Source organism: Sturnus vulgaris, chromosome 19 (assembly GCF_052056855.1).
Source record: "Sturnus vulgaris isolate bStuVul1 chromosome 19, bStuVul1.hap1, whole genome shotgun sequence".
NCBI classification, from domain to species: domain Eukaryota; kingdom Metazoa; phylum Chordata; class Aves; order Passeriformes; family Sturnidae; genus Sturnus; species Sturnus vulgaris.
Genome location: NC_142261.1, coordinates 12,178,745 through 12,196,236, shown reverse-complemented (window position 1 = coordinate 12,196,236; position 17,492 = coordinate 12,178,745). Strand labels below are relative to the sequence as shown.

At 65.8% G+C, this 17,492-nt stretch overlaps 1 protein-coding gene and 1 pseudogene across 1 annotated transcript; one reads left to right on the top strand and one right to left on the bottom strand.

Moving 5' to 3' along the window:
• Window positions 1-2,744: 2,744 nt before the first annotated feature.
• Window positions 2,745-11,476, top strand: DTX1 (deltex E3 ubiquitin ligase 1). The gene is made up of 9 exons (XM_014894482.2): window positions 2,745-3,003; window positions 6,363-7,023; window positions 9,063-9,124; window positions 9,249-9,410; window positions 9,626-9,687; window positions 9,790-9,948; window positions 10,291-10,452; window positions 10,531-10,620; window positions 10,918-11,476. Exons 1-9 carry the CDS (start codon window positions 2,745-2,747, stop codon window positions 11,140-11,142), a joined length of 1,842 nt encoding a protein of 613 aa, XP_014749968.1. The 3' UTR covers window positions 11,143-11,476.
• On the bottom strand, window positions 11,452-17,422 carry LOC106864787 (rasGAP-activating-like protein 1; annotated as a pseudogene).
• Window positions 17,423-17,492: the final 70 nt, after the last annotated feature.

Below are 17,492 nucleotides of genomic sequence, written 5' to 3'. Positions count from 1 at the left end.
CCTCTCCGCGGGTACGACCCCAGTGTCAATTCCCCTGTCCCCAAATCTGTCCTGCCATGGGCACAGCCATGACAACTCCAGTCCCCAGATCTGTCCCGCGGCAGGAGGAGCCACGAGCCCTTGGGCTGAAGGTGACAGACATTGATGTGCCTTTGTGGCTCAGGCCACAACTCCTGGCACGTCCTCTGCCTCAGTTTCCCCACAAGTCTGTAGGAAATACCTGTCCTAAGGGGGGACGAAGCGTCCCCTCAAGAAGGGTCCCATGGGGACATGTAGTGTGTGTCCCCAGCAGGGGTGCTTGGCCCCAGTGCGGATGCCCGGTCCCCAGTGTGTGTCCCAGTCATGGTGGGTGTCCCTGGTCCTGCTGTGAGTCCTCACTGCGGATACCCACACCCAGTACAGGTGCCTGGTGCAGATCCTCGGTCCCCAGCATGTTCCAGGAGTGTCCCCACAGCGCCCAGTGAATGTCCCCGGTGTTTGTGTCTGGCCCTGCTGTGGGTGCCCGATCCCAGTGCAGGTTCCCGGTGCAGATGCCCGGTCCCAGTCCAAGTCGCAGACTCCCCAGCCCCGGTGCGTGTCCCCAGTGCAGACACCCTGTCCCCGTGGTGTCCCCGGTGCGTGTCCTGGCTTCCCGGACCGTGACCCCAGTCCCAATGCGCGCCTCCGGTGCAGATGCCCGATCCCCCGTGGGTATTGATGATCCCGGTGCCGATGCCCGGTCCCGGTGTGTAGTCCCGATCCCGGTGCAGACGCCCGCTCCCCCGTGCGTGCCCCCGCTCCCCGGCGCGCGTTCCCGGCGCGCGTTCCCGCCTCGGGTGCCCGCGGCCGTGCGCGCCGCCGGTGCCGGTGTCGGTGGCTGCCTGGCGCTGGCTGAGCGCTGCCGCCGCCCGGCCCCGCGCCCGCCGCCGCCGCCGCCGCCGCCGCCGCTGCTCCCGGTGCGGCTGCGGGTCCCGATGCGGCTGCGGCCGCCGGAGGTAACGGCGCGGGGGCCGCGGCTCGGGGCGGCGGCGGCCATGGCGGGGCGGGGGGGGCGGCTCGGGGGGCGGCGGGACCGGGCACCGGCGGGCTGGGGGATGCCGTACATCGCGGGGAACCGAGCACCGGGGTGGGGGGACGAGGCACCGGGGCGGTCTGGGTCTGCCGTGCCTCGGGGGGACCGTGCGCCGGAGGGATGGGGGCTGCTGTGCATCGGGGGGGGACCGTGCTGTGCCGGGGGGGCACACAACAGGCACCGAGAGGGGGGAGCCTGCCGTGCTCGGGGATACCGTGCGCCGGGGGAGCCGTGCGCCGCCGGCCTGGGGGCTGACGGCCATCGTGGGGGACCGGCCACCGGCGGGGGACCCTGCACCGGGGGGCTGCCGTGGGGGGGGGAGCACCGTGCACGGGGGCCAGGCCTGGTCTTTCAACCCCCCCCCACATCAAGAGCAGCCGGGCCCCGGTTTGGGGGGGCTGTTGGCCCCGGGGATCGCGCGTCCCCGGGGGGGATCAGGGCTAGGGTGAGGGGCCCCCCCTGCGCGGTGCTCGGGGTCACGGCGGGCGCGGGGCTGGGCGCACACGCGTGTTTTGGGGTGCGCGGTGCGTGTGTGCCCAGCCGAGCCGGAGCGTGTGGCCGTGTGTGTGTGTGTCCGGGGGGGTTGTTGTGCTGCCGTGGCTCCCCGCGTCTGTCCCGCTGTCTGTCCGTGTCACCGGCTGTGCGTGTGCCAGCGCGTGTGCCCGTGTCTCTCCGTGTCAGTGTGTCTGTGTGTGCCCGGCCCTGGCTGTCCCTCTGTCTGCCGCCTGTTTGTGCAGCGAACACCCCCTTGCCCGGGCCCCCCACCCGCCGCCGTGGGGCTGGAGGCTGCCGTGGGTGGGATCGGGGCCGGCCGGGTGCGGGGGGCCGGGATCACCCCCAGCCCGATGCCTGCAGTGCAGATCATAAATCAGCGGCGGCTGGAGCGGGATCCAGGGCCCGCGGGCTCCCCGGCACCCAAAGCACCGGCGCGGGGAGCGATGAGGCTTCCCGGGCTCGTGGGACCCTCAGCAGCCCCCCAGGGCCGTCAGCAGGGTGGCCTGTCCCCCCCTGTCCCCGTTGTCACGCTGGAGGCCAGCAGCCGGCCGGGGCTGGCAAGCAGCCCACGCTGCCAGGGCTGCGGGCACCGCGGCGTCGCTGCCCGCCGGCTCAGGGGCGATGAGGACGGTCCCCCAGCTGCCACCCGCCCGGCGGTACCCGGAGTGACCCGCGCTGTGGCCCTGTTTTGCAGGTGACACCCCCCTCACTTGCCACCGGTGACGTGCTGGGCGGCGGGGACAGCCGTGGAGCCAGCGAGGACGCAGGCTGAGCAGCAGGACACGAGGAGGAAGAGGAGGAGTGGGTGTCAGGGGCACAGCACCGTGGCTGTGTGTCCCCATCACCGTTCACAAACACCGCCATCCTTGAGCCGACGCAGTCTGCGAGGTCCTGGTGGCTTTTTGGAGCCTGAGCCCTGCCAGCACCGCGGGGAGGAGGAAGAGCCGGGGAAGACGTGCCGGGTGATGGATGGCCCCGGCCCTGCGCGGCGACCTCGGGGGAGCGGGACCGGGTGGCTCGGGGACCTCGGGGACCTGGCTGGCAGCACCCGCCCCTGCAGAGCCCCAGAGCGCCTGCTCCGCTGAGCTCCGGAGCCCGCAGCCGGCGGCAGCCGCCAGGAGGATTTGGAGGGGCCCCGGGTGACCCCCGCGCCCCCGCGCCGGGGGATGGTGCGGGGCTGAGCCGCCGTCCCCCGGGCATGGCACGGCAGGGCTCGGGGGCCATGCTGGCCTCGGGGGGCCTGGGGTTCCCCCCCCAAAACCTGGCCCGCGTGGTGGTGTGGGAGTGGCTGAACGAGCACGGGCGCTGGCGGCCCTACTCGGCCGCCGTGTGCCACCACATCGAGAACGTGCTGAAGGAGGACGCCCGTGGCAGCGTGGTGCTGGGACAGGTCGATGTCCAGCTGGCACCCTACGTCATCGACCTCCAGTCCATGCATCAGTTCCGGCAGGACACGGGTAAGGGGCTGGCATCGAGCCAGGAACATCCAGCCGCCCGTCCATCCTTCCATCTGTCCATGCAGCCAGCCATCCACACAGCCATCACTCCTCCTCTCCCTCCTTCCATCCATCCATCCATCCATCCATCCATTCATCCATCCATCCATCCATCCTTCCACCCACTGGTACATCCCTCCCTCCTTTTGTCCTTCCATCCTGCCATATTTCCATATGTCCTTTCATCTTTCATCTTCCTCTCCTTCCTTCCATCCTTCCATCTTCCCATCCACCCCTTCATCCCTCCCTCTGTCCCTGTGTGTATGTCTGTCGTTCCATTCATCCACGAATCTGTCACTGCATGCCTGTTTGTCTGTCATTCCATCCATCCATCCATCCATCCATCCATCCATCCATCCATCCATCCATCCGTCTTTCCCTTTTCCCTCACTCCTTCTCTGACAGTGTATCTCTCCTTATTCATCCATCATTTAATTCCTTCCTTCCCTTAGACAGACTTACTTGTCTGTCCCTTCATTCCTGTATCCCTCTATCCCTCCCTCCATCCCTCCATCTGTCCATCCATCTGTTCCCTCTCTCCTCCCCTCACTCTCCAGGGCTCCAGTCCCCTCATGGGCACCTCCAGCCCTTTCCTTTCCCGTCCACCATGGACCTCCATCCCAGAGGGACATGTCCCCACGTCCCTCCATGCCTTCTCCCCTCTGTGGGGTGCTGTGGTGTGTCCCATTATTCCACTGTCCCCTCATCTTCCCCTCCAATCTGCTCCATCCCCAGGGAAGTGGGGAGGCCCCAGTTTGGACACTGGGAGCAGTGCTGGGCACTGGGATGGTTGCAGCTGTGCTGGTTGGTGCTGCAGCAGCGCATCCAGGCCACATATCCTGTGGGAAGTCAGAGCTGGTCCCACACTGGGACCCAGCCCAGACCCCATTAAAGGCGTCCCCGTCACGGTGTGACCCATTAAACCAGCACGTGCCGGCTGTGCTGTGGGGGATGTGCCGTTCTGGGCGCATTCCTGCCCATCCCTGCATCCCTACCCAGGCACAGGCACAGCAGGCACGGGGCCTGCCAAACGTCAGGTGACACCCCCTGGACTTGCCTGGGGACACCCCACGGCAGGACCCCCATGGTTGTGCCACCTCAGCCTGGCCCCAGTCCTAGTCCCCAGTGATGCTGAATGATCCCGAGTGTGGATGTGGCTCCTGCCATGGGCTGGGGACTGAGATGGGGACCAAAGCAGGGACCTGCCACCTGCCTCTGCCATCCAGCTTGGCTCTGACTCCATCTCTGGCCGATCATGGACTTGGCAAAGGGCAGCTTGGCACCTGCAGCCCTGAGTCAGCGAGGACGCCGGCACGACCCGGAGGGTCCGCGCTGACTCAGAGCTGCGGGAGCCACCGGGACACCCTGGCTGTCCCCATGCCACCTCCTGCCAGCTTTGGCCGGGACCCATCCTCTGAGAGCAGCTGGCATCACATCCCATGGCCACAATGCTGGGCATTCCTTGGGGACATGTGTCCGTGGTGGGGCCATGAATAGATTTGGGGTGACAAAACAACTCTTCCAGGGATGTCCCTGGGTACCACAGTCCCTGTGCCAGCAGGACTTGGGGACAGGGATGCTGAGAGAGGGACCTCGGTGTCCCCAGGGGTGTCATGGCAGGCGATGTAGCCATTGTCCTCAGCACTGTGGTCTCCAGGTGTCCCATCCCTGTATCCATCTCTATCCATCATCTCTTCCCATGGGTGAGCCCCAGGGTTTGGAGGCTGCCACATGGCTCGTGGTGCTTGGGGACGGGAGGGTCTCCGAGGGTGCTCCTGGTGCCTGTTGTGACATGGGGACACAGGGAAGGTTGGCACGAGGTTGGGGGCTCCGGGGGCTTGGCCCATACAGTGCCTGGGGACAGAGAAACTCAGTGACAGAGTGAAACGAGGTGACCCCGTTCCAGAGCGGGGATGTGCGTCCCCTCCCGGTGGCCCTGGGGACACTGGCTTGGCCCTGTGGCTCTGGCATGGCTGGCAGGGGTTGGGGGCTGGGGACAGCTGATGGCCCTTGGGGACTGGGAGCTGTGTGTGTCAAGGGGAATGAGCTCCAGTGCCCTCTGGGGGATACGGGATGTGGGGTTTGGGATGGGGATGTGGGTTTGGCATGGGGATGTGAAGGGCAGGGGGATATGGGATGTGGGATTTGGGATGGGGATGTGGGTTTGGCATGGGGATGTGAAGGGCAGGGGGATATGGGATATGGGATTTGGGATGAGGATGTGGGATTTGGGATGGGGATGTGAGGGGCAGGGGGATATGGGATATGGGATGAAGATGTGGGATTTGGAATGGGGATGTGAGGGGCAGGAGGATGTGGGGTTTGGGATGGGGATATGAGGGGCAAGGGGATGTGGGATGCAGTTGCAAGGACCAGTGGGTCAGGGATGAGTTTATGGGCAGGATGTGGGATTTGGGCAAGAGTGAGCAGCGGGAAGGGGGAGATGGATGCAAGGAGGCAAAGCTGGGAACTGAGGTGGGATACAGGACATGGATGTGAGTGGGGTATGGATGGGAGTGGGCAGTGGGGTTGAAGGGGAGTGGGCAGCAGGGTGTGGGTGTGAGTGGCCAGCAGTGGGATTTGGGATTTGAGATTTGGGATTTGGGATTTGGGCAGGAGCGGGCAGCAGGGCCCCCCCTCTGCCTCCCGCGGCCCTGGCAGAGCTGCCTCAGCACAAGGCGGCAGCTGGGGCCTGGCTCTGCTGCCTGATGCGGCCCATGATTAATGACCCTTAATTAGTGCCGTTAATCGAGCTGGGCAAACGGTGCCGGCGAGGGGATAGACAGGCCCCGTGCCGGGGGGGCACTCGAGGAGAGGGCAGCGATGCCTCCCCCACCGCGGAGCTCCGGAGGGGCTGCAGGATCCAGCTCCATCCCAAACGAGCACGGGATTTGGACAATCCCTGGCTGTGTCACTGCCAGAGCCAGCAGCTGTCAGGAAACCTCTCCTGACCGGGAAATGTTTCCCCTGACCTGGATGGCCACGGGGAGGGGAGGGTAGGGAAGGGAAGGGCTTGGACCAGAGGGATGGAAAAAAGCTGGGAAAAGCACAAGGGCTGAGCAGCATCGCCCTTCTCAAGGCGTCCAGGATGATGATCCCGAGGGCTGGCAGTCACCAATGGCGGGATGAGGGTTGGATTCATCCATAGGGAAGCACTGTTGGGGTGCCATGGGGACTCTCAGGGAGGGGGAGAATGGCTGTTGCATCCCGAAACGCCTCTGTATCCCAATCCCTGCGGGATGCCGGGCTGGAAGCTGGATACAGGGATGTCTGTGAAGGTGTGGGTCCCTGAACTGGTGTCACCCACCCTGTCTCCCCAGGGACCATGCGACCTGTCCGGAGGAACTTCTATGACCCCTCCTCAGCTCCGGGGAAGGGAATCGTGTGGGAATGGGAGAACGACAACAACTCCTGGACTCCGTACGACATGGACATCTGCATCACCATCCAGAACGCCTACGAGAAGCAGCACCCCTGGCTGGACCTCTCCTCCCTGGGCTTCTGCTACCTCATCTACTTCAGCAGCATGTCCCAAATGAACCGGCAGACACAGCGCAAGCGGCGGCTGCGGCGCCGCATGGACCTGGCCTATCCCCTCACCATGGGCTCCATCCCCAAATCGCAGTCGTGGCCGGTGGGCTCCAGCACGGGCACCCCCTGCTCGTGTCCCCAGTGCCTGCTGGTCAACAGCACCCGCGCCGCCTCCAACGCCATCCTGGCGTCCCAGCGCCGCAAACTCTACCCCGGCGGCGTCCGCCAGAGCAGCACCTTCGCCGGGGGAACGCTGTGGCCGGCGGGGACGGGCACGCCGGCGGTGGTGGCGGGGGGCACGGCCAAGGCTGAAGGGCTGCGGGTGGCAGGAGCGGGGTTCGCCCCCGGGCAGGGCGTGCCCAGCGCGGCGCTGCCCGGTCTCAACAACCTCAACCGGCCCGGGACGCAGCGCGGGGCTGGGCTGGGCGCCAGGGCCACTGTCCCCCCCGGGTAAGCTGGGTGGGTGAGGAGGGGACAAGCGGGGTGTCGCTGGTGCAGGGATGGGCACAAGGGGTGATGGGGGTGGCTCGTCCCCTGCTGTCACCTTGCAAGCAGCCCCAGCTCTTGTGGCACTGTGTCATCTCCAGTCCCGGGGTGCCCACCCTGGGGATGTGCTGGTGGGAGGGACATCTGGGTCGTCCTGGTTGTCCTTGGATCCCTCAGAGGGGATGTGGTGATCCGTGCTGTGCCATGCCATGCTATGCCAGGCCGTGCCACGCTATCCATGGCAGCTGGAGCACATGGAGTGCCTGGTCCCAGGGGAATGGTGTCCCCAAGGCCAGCATGGGCTGTGTGACCCAGCTCCTGGCCTGATGCCACCAGGCAGATCCCTGGGGAGGGCACAGCTGTGGGGAGGGGCCACAGCCTCAGTGTCCCTTCCGTGGTGGGAATGAGTCACCAGGGGGGTCCAGGTGGGTGAGCAGATCCCTGGAATTGTGTCTTGGTGGGTGTCCCTGTCCTGGCACCCGCATCTGCACAGCTGTACCCCATGGTGTGTTGGCCTGGTGTCCCTCAGGGCTGTCAGCACTAGGCTGAAGGGACAGGTGGGTTCTCTAAGCCCCCAGCGGCTCCTGGCACGTTTCCTTCCCCTGCTGACGTCCTTCTTTCCCTTCCATGCTGGGCTGAGTAGTCCTTGTCTCTGTCCCCATCACTGTCCCTGTCCTGGCACATACCTACGGACAGGTAGGAGAGGGCCAGGAAGACCCTGGGATGGGGCTGGGCCCCCATCACTGCCCTGGCCTTGCTGTGGGTAGAGGAGCTTTGGGGGACTGAGCACTGCTGAAATCATCACTGTGGTGGCTGGGGTGGGAGGGGATTTTGGGATCAGTGAGGGGGATGATGGCACTGGTGGGGCCTTCCCTCCCTCCCTCCCTCCCTCCCTCCCTCCCTCCCTCCTTCCCTCCCTCCCTTCCTCCCTTCCTCCCTTCCTCCCTTCCTCCCTTCCTCCCTTCCTTCCTTCCTTCCTTCCTTCCTTCCTTCCTTCCTTCCTTCCTTCCTTCCTTCCTTCCTTCCTTCCTTCCTTCCTTCCTTCCTTCCTTCCTTCCTTCCTTCCTTCCTTCCTTCCTTCCTTCCTTCCTTCCTTCCTTCCTTCCTTCCTTCCTTCCTTCCTTCCTTCCTTCCTTCCTTCCTTCCTTCCTTCCCTCCTTCCTTCCCTCCCTCCCTCCCTCCCTCCCTCCCTCAGTCACACATCCATCTGTCCATCCCTCTGTCCATCCCACCCCTATGGACATGTCCCCTCCCAGCCCTGTCCCCGTCACACCAGTCCCCAGCTGCCCCTGCCCCACGCACTGCCCTGGGCACGGTGCCACCGGTGCCACCTGCTGCTGGCAGCCCCAGGGGGGTGGGGGTCCCTGGGGAGCACACCAGTGGTCACACGTCCCCGCGGGGGTGTGGGACACGGGGTGTCACCGTCGCGACCCATCCTGGGTCGAGGAGGACGTGATGCCACCGGTGCCATCGGGTGCCCTGAGATAGACAGGTGGCACTGGGGGACAGCCGCGTGGAATGGGACAGCAGCGTGGAGAGGGGACACCTCAGCCTGTGTCCCATGGGGAGGACACTGCCTGGGGACAGTGCCAGCAGCCTCTAGGGGACAGTGCCTTGTGTCCCGTTGGGAGGACACTGCCTGGGGACAATGCCAGCAGCCCCTAGGGGACACCTTACCCTGTGTCCCATGGGGAGGACACTGCCTGGGGACAGTGCCTTGTGTCCCGTTGGGAGGACACTGCCTGGGGACAGTGCCAGCAGCCCTCCAGGGGACAGTGCCCTGTGTCTCATGGGGGGGACACTGCCTGGGGACAGTGCCAGCAGCCCTCCAGGGGACAGTGCCCTGTGTCTCATGGGGGGGACACTGCCTGGGGACAGTGCCAGCAGCCCCCCAGGGGACAGTGCCCTGTGTCCCGTGGGGATGCTGCTGTTCTGGAGCGAGCAGGGGACAATGCCAGCCCTGCCATCCGGGCTGAGCCCCTTCCTCTCCCATCTCCATGCAGGGTCCCAGCGCTCCCGGTCAAGAATCTGAACGGCACCGGCCCCGTCCATCCCGCCCTCGCAGGTGAGCGGGGTCCGGCCAGCGGCTGGGTGTCAACGCGGGTTGACACGGTGGGCGGGGAGCGGGGGACACTGCCAGGGGCTGGGAAGGACGGGCAGACGGACAGACAGGCGCTCTCCCGGAGCAGGGATGACGGGGATCCTCATGTGCGCCGCCGGGCTGCCCGTGTGCCTGACCCGCGCCCCCAAACCCATCCTGCACCCCCCGCCCGTCAGCAAGAGCGACATCAAACCTGTCCCTGGCGTCAACGGCATCTGCAGGAAAACCAAAAAGAAGCAGCTCAAGAAGAGTAAGGAGCCACCAATGTCCCTGCGGGATCAGGGACAGGGCGGCACGCTGAGGGGGAAGCGAGAGACCCCCAAGGGGTTCACGTGGGGTGATGCCCATCGCTGCTTGGTGCCGCGTGGTGTCCCTGTCGTGGTGGCAGGGGGTGGCAGGGCTGTCGCCGTCCTGTGGCAGGGGGGTTGTGGCACCGCGGGCAGGCTCTGATGTCATTCCCCGCAGGTAAGACCCCAGAGGACGTGGTGCGCCGCTACATCCAGAAGGTGAAGAACCCCCCGGATGAGGTGAGCGGGGGTTTGGGGGGCTCGGGGAGGCTCAGGCAGGGGACAGGCAGAGAGCCGAGGGTGACCCCTCGTCCCCCCGGATGCTGATGCCGTTCCCGGCAGGATTGCACCATCTGCATGGAGCGGCTGGTCACCTCCTCCGGCTACGAGGGCGTGCTCAGCCCCAGGGGCATCAAGCCGGAGCTGGTGGGCAAGCTGGGCAAGTGCGGGCACATGTACCACCTGCTGTGCCTGCTCGCCATGTACAACAACGGCAACAAGGTCAGCTGCACTCCGGGGCTGCCTGCGGGTCGGGCTGGGGGCTTGGGGGTGCTGGGTGGGTGTCGGAGGGGTGTCAGGGGTGTTGGGTAGATGCAGGGGTGGGTGTTGGAGGGTGCTGGGTGGGTACTGGGGTTATCCAGGTGGGTGCTGCTGGGTGTTGGGGGTTCCTGGTGGGTATTGGGTGGGTGCTGGGGGGTTCCAGGTGGGTGTTGGGAAGTACAGGTGGGTGCTGGAGGGGTGTTGGGGGTTCCAAATGGGTGCTGGAGGGGTGTTGGGGAGCGCTGGGGGGTCCAGGTGGGTGCTGGCTGGGTGCCACCCCTGAGGCCCACGCGATGCCCCCAGGACGGGAGCCTGCAGTGCCCCACCTGTAAGGCCATTTATGGGGAGAAGACGGGCACGCAGCCCCCCGGGAAGATGGAATTCCACCTCATCCCCCACTCCCTCCCGGGATACACCGACTCCAAAACCATCCGGATCGTCTACGACATCCCCACCGGAATCCAGGTGAGGGGGGACCCCTAGGCGGGCTGGTGACCCCCGCCCCGTGTCCCCTGCTCACCCCCTGTGTCCCCACCCACCCAGGGCCCGGAGCATCCCAATCCCGGGAAGAAATTCACGGCACGAGGCTTCCCACGGCACTGCTACCTGCCCGACAACGAGAAGGGCAGGAAGGTGAGACCCCCATGGGGTGGGGTGGGATGGGAAGAGAAAGAGTAACAGGGATGGGATGGGGTGGGGTGGGGTGGGATGGGATGGGGAGGCTGCAGCTGCACTGGGATGGGGTGGGGGGTACCACAAGGAAGGGTGGCATCTTGTGGGCACCGTGCTGCGGCTGAATCCCAGCCGGGGGAGCTGAGGCTGTGCTGTGCCGGGGGAAGGAGGTGCCGGGGGTGCCGGGTGGCTGTGCCAGGCCGTGCCAGGCTGTGCTGGGGGTGCCAGGTGGCTGAGCCATGGCCGTGCCCACCGCAGGTGCTGAAGCTGCTGATCGTGGCCTGGGACCGGCGGCTCATCTTCACCATCGGCACCTCCAACACCACGGGCGAGTCGGACACAGTGGTGTGGAACGAGATCCACCACAAGACCGAGTTCGGCTCCAACCTGACGGGGCACGGCTACCCCGATCCCAACTACCTGGACAACGTCCTGGCCGAGCTGCTGGCCCAGGGCGTGTCCGAGGCCACCCTGAAGGACTGAGGTCGGGCCCAGGGGGTCCCCGAGCCCCCGTGGCCCCGCCCGTGCCACCGCCGCCTGCGCCGCTTCACCGCAGCCCCGCCCGGCGGGCTCCCCCCCCGTCCCGGGCCACCCGGTGCCACCCACCACGTGTCCCAGTGTCTGTCTGTCTGTCGCCCCGTCCCGTCCCGGCTCGCCCCGCTCTCGTGGCGATAGCGTCGTGGTCTTTTTCTACCCGTGGCCTCTATGCGCGTCTGTGCCACCCGTGTCACCCGTGTCAGCCGCCGCTGCCCCGCGGAGCCGCGCTCAGCCGGTGCCATGTACATCTCTGTGTTACAGAATACACCCCGTGCCGGGCTGCTGTCCCCGCGTCCCCTCTGTGGCTGCACTGCCGTCCCTGCCCTTCCCGGGGTGGGCTGAGGGATAGAGGCTGGGGGGTGCCGGGGGTCTCGGGGCAGGGAGGGGGCTTGGGGGTGGCTCTGGGGTCTCGTCGCGGTGGGTGAAGGCGTTGAGGGCGATGTCCGGGTCTCTCGGCACCTCCTGCAGCCTGTCCCCAGCGAGCCCCCTGCACGGTGTCGGTGGCCGGCACCCACCTGTGGCACTCACCCCCCTTCCAGTCCCCCTGGCACCCACCGGCGGGCATGTCGCCCACAGCCCCGTATCCATCCCCGACACCCACCTGTGGTGTCCCCCAAGCCCCCTATCCCTAACACGCCCCGTCCCATCACATCCCTCGTCAGCCCCCCGCACTACGCGTGTGCCCGTGTCCCCGTGTCCCCCATCCGTGTGTGTCTGCTGTCCCCTCGTGGAGGGAGCCAGCGCAGTGCTCTGTGGTGCCCACAGGGGTCTGCGGGCGGTGTCTGTGTCCCAGCCTCCCCCCCACGGGTCCCCATCGCCCCCGCGGGGCTCCCCGTACCTGCCCGGCCCGGCCAGGGGGGTCCGGCCACCGCGCTGCCCTCGGGACCCCCGGCCAGAGCTGGCCTGCCGGACAGGGACCCCCAGGACATTATCCCCCTGCTCTCCAGCACCCAAAGGACCCCGAGACCCCCAGCTGCCACCGTGCTGGGGGACAGGGACCTCAGGACACTCCCACCCCGCCCGTCAGCACCTAAATGTCCCCTGGACCCCTGTGCCACCCTCTGGACCCTTGGTCCCCACCACCCTGCAGACAGGGACCCTCAGCAGGCTCCCACCATGCCTGTCAGCACCCAAAGGACCCCGTGACCCCCAACTCACACTCACCCTCAACGCACTGCCACTCTGCCCACCACCACCTAAAGGACCCTCAGGACCCCCATATTTGCCCTCAAGATCCCAAATTCCACCACCCTGGGACAGGGACCCTCAGCAAGTTCCCACCCTGCCCCTCAGAACCCAAAAGACCCCTGGGACCCCCGTGTCCCCCGGACTCCCCGCAGGTGCCCGTGGAGGCTCTGTGCTGCCACCACGGGGTCCCCAAGGTCGCTCCACTGTCCCAGCAGCACCGTGCCGTGGGTATGGCTGCACCCGGGCACTGCCAACCACAGCACTGGGGACATGGGGACACCAACACCCCGGTGCTGGTGGATACCCCAGTGTCCCCAGCATCCCAGAGCTGGCACCCCAGTGACGCCAGTACAGGATGGTTGGGCACTCTGCCAGTGTCCACGCAGGGCTCCACGTGCTGCTCCCAGAGCCTGAAGGGCTTCGGGGTGAGGACAGCAGGAGTGAAGAAGCAAAGGAAGAGGAACCTTCTGATAGAGAAGCACCAGACCTCCTGAAAGGGGATAGGGACAGGGATAGGGGGACAGGGACAGCTCAGAGCTCGGGGTGGTTGTCCTGCTCTTGTGTGGACGCTCAGCGCCACCGTGGGCCCCACCTCGTGCTGTGCCAAGGGGAATCGTTCCTTCACTCACCTGAGGAGCTGCTTGAAGGCCACTCTCATGGGGAGGGGACACCTGTCCAACGAGCCCACAATGGCATTGATGATGTCCCCCAGGTCCTTCAGCAGCTCCAGGCTGCTCTCCTGCACCTCCGACAGGGACTCCTTGAAGGGAGTCCCCTCCTGTGGGGACACCGCTGGGTCAGGGACACCAGGAACCGTGGCCCAGAGTTGGCCAAAAGTGACCCATGGGCTCAGCAGCAATAGGTGGCCCCTTCCTGCAGGGGACACAGGGACATGCCAGATGCCCTGTGGCCCTCCAGACATCTACCTGTGCCCACCTGCCCTGGCTCAGCTCCATCATGCTGGGGTCCAGCTCCACATATTTCTCCTCAAAGATGTGATTCACCACCAGCTTCAGGACCTCTTGGAGGCAGGGCAGCCCCACCACCTGCAAGGGGTGAGAAGGCAATGTCCTTGTCCCCACATGCCCTGCTGGGACATCATGGACGTGTCCCTTCCCATGCTCACCTTCATGAACTGCTCCGTGGATTTGGTGGCCAGTGAATTGGAGCTGAAGAGAGTGTTGGCATCAGCTGGGAGAGCACAGAGGCTGTGGCAAGGCAGGCACAGGGTGATGTCTCAGCTGTCCCTGGTGCACCCAACCCCAGGGACATGTGGCACCTTTCCTGCCTCCCCCTTGGTGGCCTCTTTCTCCATGGAGATCTGGAGGGACCCTAGCTTGGGGTTTCTTGGAGTGGCCCTGGCCACTTAGTGGTCCTGGCCAGCTTGCAGGTGGTGAGGTAGTCCAGGAGGGGCACAGACAGCCCCTGGTCCAAGATCTTCACCAATTTGGTGGCCACATGCTGCTGGCTCTCCCCTAAGGTCACCCCCTCCAGGACAGCCAGGGCTGTGCCCTTGGAGGACTTTGGGGAGGGCAGGGTGGGGACAGTGAGGCTTCAACACTGGGGTGGTCACCCCAAAGTTCTTGCAGCCCCAGCACCCACCTGGGCCAGGCAGAGGATGGGCTGTGAGGAGCTGGATGAGGGGCTGGTAGTGGTGGGGTGGCAGGACTATGTCCTCCAGCAGCCTCAGTGCCAGCCTCAGGGCACCAGCTGTCCCCTGCAATGACACGGGAGCTCACATGGGTCCTGTGCCCTCCATGGGGGCCACCTCGTGCTGCCCTGGTCACAACCCCCTGTCCCCTCTGCCTGCATCACCCGTGGTGCTCGGTGGTGCTGGGGAAGGTCAGGAGCTGGAACCAGCCCCTGGTGGGGCTGGCAGAGAGTGTCCAAGGAGAACTCGACCTGGGAGACAGAGGCAGGGTCTGGATGGGGGGGATATGTGCCAGTCCCTTGGGGAACAGCCCAGGACACGCAGGGTCTGTATGTGGCACTGCCCCCATCCCGGCGGGTCCTAACCTATTGTCACCCAGACCCCAGGGGGGTGCAGAGGTGCCCCCAGAACCCTGCCCCATTCCGGTGTGCTCCGAGCTCCTCACCCGCCCCAGGAAGTTGTTCTTGCCCGCGATGTCCCAGTCCCAGCTCAGCACAGCCTCTCCCAGCCCCTCTTCTGGCAGCTCGACCTCCAGCACCTCATCCCAGTATGGGAACTGGGTTTTCTTAATCACCTGCTGGGCACCGGGACTGGTGGCCGAGGGAACGAGGTGCCTGAGGGTGCCTGAGGGTGCCTGAGGGTGCCTGAGGGTGCCTGAGGGTGCCTGAGGGTGCCTGAGCCTCCGGGGGGACCGGGTGCCACACCCAGCACCGAGCACTGGCTCACGGCTGTCTCCAGTGTGTGCCTGCAGCACGACACCCGGCCAAAGGGGTCCGAGGTGCCCGAGGAGTCCAGAGGGACCAGTCCCTGTGAGGACACGGGGGTCAGCAGGGGCACAGTGGGCAGGGGGTTTGTCCCCACCATCATGGTCCCCACGTCCCCCCTTTGTCCCAGCTCTCCCGGGCACATGGGGCAGCCAGCGGGTGCCGGGGGATACTGGGGAGATCGTGCCCTCATTTCCAGGGGAGCCCTTCCTCCTCCAGTCCCTAGTGGGGATGCTGCCGTCCCTCCTGGCTGTCCCCATGGCCACCCTGTCCCCATGGCCATCCTGTTGCCTTGGTAGCCGCTTTGGTTGCCATGGCAGCGGGATGCTGCCTCTGCTGGCTGCTCCATCTGTCAGCTGTGTGTGTCTGTGTGTGTGTGTGCGTGTCACCGTGTGTGTCCCTGTGCGTGCTCACACGCGTGCACACCCTTGTACACACATCCACACCCCCAAACCCAGCCTGGGCCGTGTCTCAGTTTCCCCAAATTTTGAAACCAAAGGACAAAAACATGATGTGAGAGCCAACCTCTCTGCTGGGGAACAACCCTGGGTACTCCGTGGTGCTCCTGTGCCCCTGTCCCCAAGCAGGGATGGCAGCACATTTCCCACTGAGCCCCCATGGCACGTGGGTTGGCACCACTGATGTCCCCAACCTGGTGCAGCAAGGACCCTTCCGAGTGTACAAAGGGGAGGGTGAACCCTGTGCCACCACTGTCTCCATCTTCTCCTCTCCTCCCTCCTGCCAAAAATAAGACCCCGTGGTGGTGGCAGCCCCCCGGAGCTGCCAGCCCCCTAAGCTGGCCTCGATGAGGTGGCACCTGCGTGTGGCCCCGCTGGGGACTCGCAGCTCCAGGTGGATCTCACCCTGCACCTCCTGGGTGGGGTTCACAGGTGCCAGGCTGAGCCAGCTGTCAGCACCTGCCAAGGGGGACAGCGTGGGCACCCCTGGTGCCAGGGTGGGTCCCACTGTCTCCCCCCACCGCCATGTCCCCCCCCGCCCCGCAGCTCGGCCGAGATCTGCTGGTGGCTGAGGGAGACCTTGTCAATGACATCGTCCTGCCTGTGAGGGGACACAGCAGGACACTGCTGGGGACCTGCCACCCCTCGGAGCGTCCCCAGTGCCCACCCTGCCCGTGTTGTACCCCTACCCAGTGGCGTCTTCATCCAGCACGTAGATGGTGAAGCAGTGGAAACCGCGGGGCAGAAGCAGTGTGATTTCCTTACCCCAGAAAGGGTTCAGGCTCTTCCACACCGTGGCCGTCCTGCCGGGATGGCAGGGGTTGTTGCCACCCCAGGGAAGATCCCCCACTCCTGCGTGTCCCCTCCCAGCGTGGGACAGTGTCCCGGTACCTGGCCACCACCTCGTTGTCCACCTTGACCTTGCAGTAGGGATCGCTGGAGCCGGACCTGGGCAGGGGATGGGGGTGCCCAGGGTCAGCCCCCATTCGGGAATCCCCCCCATCCCGGGGCGCCTCAAACCCCGACAGTGAAGCACCAGCCCCGGGGGTGAGAGGAGCTGCCCGGTCTCAGCCTGGCCCTGCAGCTGACACCAGGATGGGGACATCCCCTTTTCCCAGTCCTCCTTGAGCTGAGGAACCTGCTGTGGGTGACCCCGAGCCATTGCCGTGTGTCCCTGTGTGACCCACCTGCGGTACCGCTGTCTGTCCAGCAGCACAGCCCAGCCCGAGTCTCTGTGACAGCCCAGAGGTGCCGGGGTGACACCGGGAGCACAGGATGGAGGGATGAGGCACAGGATCATCCACCTGATCCCTGCAAAGCCCCTTTCTGCTGGTTTATGGCAGCTGGAGCAGCACCGAGGAGTGCCGGCCCTGGGGTGCTGCTGGAGCCCCAAATCCCCAGGAGTCGCCTCCACAAGGATTGGGATCCCGAGATGGATGAGGGAGGTGACCCCAGTCTGTCCCTGCCACGGGACGGGAAGTGGGAGCGGCTCACTCCGACCCCCTCTGCAGCCCCAAGAGAGCCCCAAGCTGAGTTTGGGGGAGCGGCCCTGGGCACCCCATCATTGTGCAGGTCGCCCAGAGCCCCGCAGTGGGGCACCCAGCAGTGACACCCCCGGCGAAACTGAGGCAGGGACACGGCGCCGTTCCCTGGGAGGAACATCCGGGATACCCGGGACTGCCAGCTCCGCTGAGCCGTGTCCCCGGGGCAGGAGCGGGAGGGGGTCCCCCTGCACCCCACCGCTCACCGCTCCACCCCTCAAAGGGTGCAGATGCCCAGCAGGGGTGGGGGTGCAGGGGCTGTGCCTTCTCAGTGTCATCCGAAGGCTTGGGGGATCCTCTTTGCCCACCCTGCTGGGGGGCACGAAGGGGATGCTAAAAGGGTTGGGGGCTCATAACCCCTAGGGGATAGAGGGGGCTGGCAGTCCCTGCACACCCCAGACCCCCACTTTGGGGGTAATGGGTGCAAGCAAAGATCCCAAAACTGTACGGAGAAAAGAGCACCCAGGGAGGGCAGAGCACGCAGCATCCCCTCCCCGCCACATCTCCCGGGCTGGGTCTGGGGGAAATAGGGGCGCCCTGAGCCTCCCGAGACACTCACACGTCCTTGGCAGGCAGGTCTCTCCCCTCCAGCACTCGGCAGCATAGCGAGCTGGTTTTGACCATGCTGGCGAACTTCAGACTTCGGAATAGGCACCTGGAGGGCTGTGATGGGTGCCCAGGGGTGCCCTGAGCC

Bases quoted from the DNA above. Each gene is read 5' to 3' on its own strand.
- DTX1 (XM_014894482.2), top strand. From the start codon at position 2,745: ATGGCACGGCAGGGCTCGGGGGCCATGCTGGCCTCGGGGGGCCTGGGG. The intron at 3,004-6,362 runs GTAAGGGGCTGG...CTGTCTCCCCAG, and splicing joins TCAGTTCCGGCAGGACACGG to GGACCATGCGACCTGTCCGG. The intron at 10,621-10,917 runs GTGAGACCCCCA...TGCCCACCGCAG, and splicing joins ACAACGAGAAGGGCAGGAAG to GTGCTGAAGCTGCTGATCGT.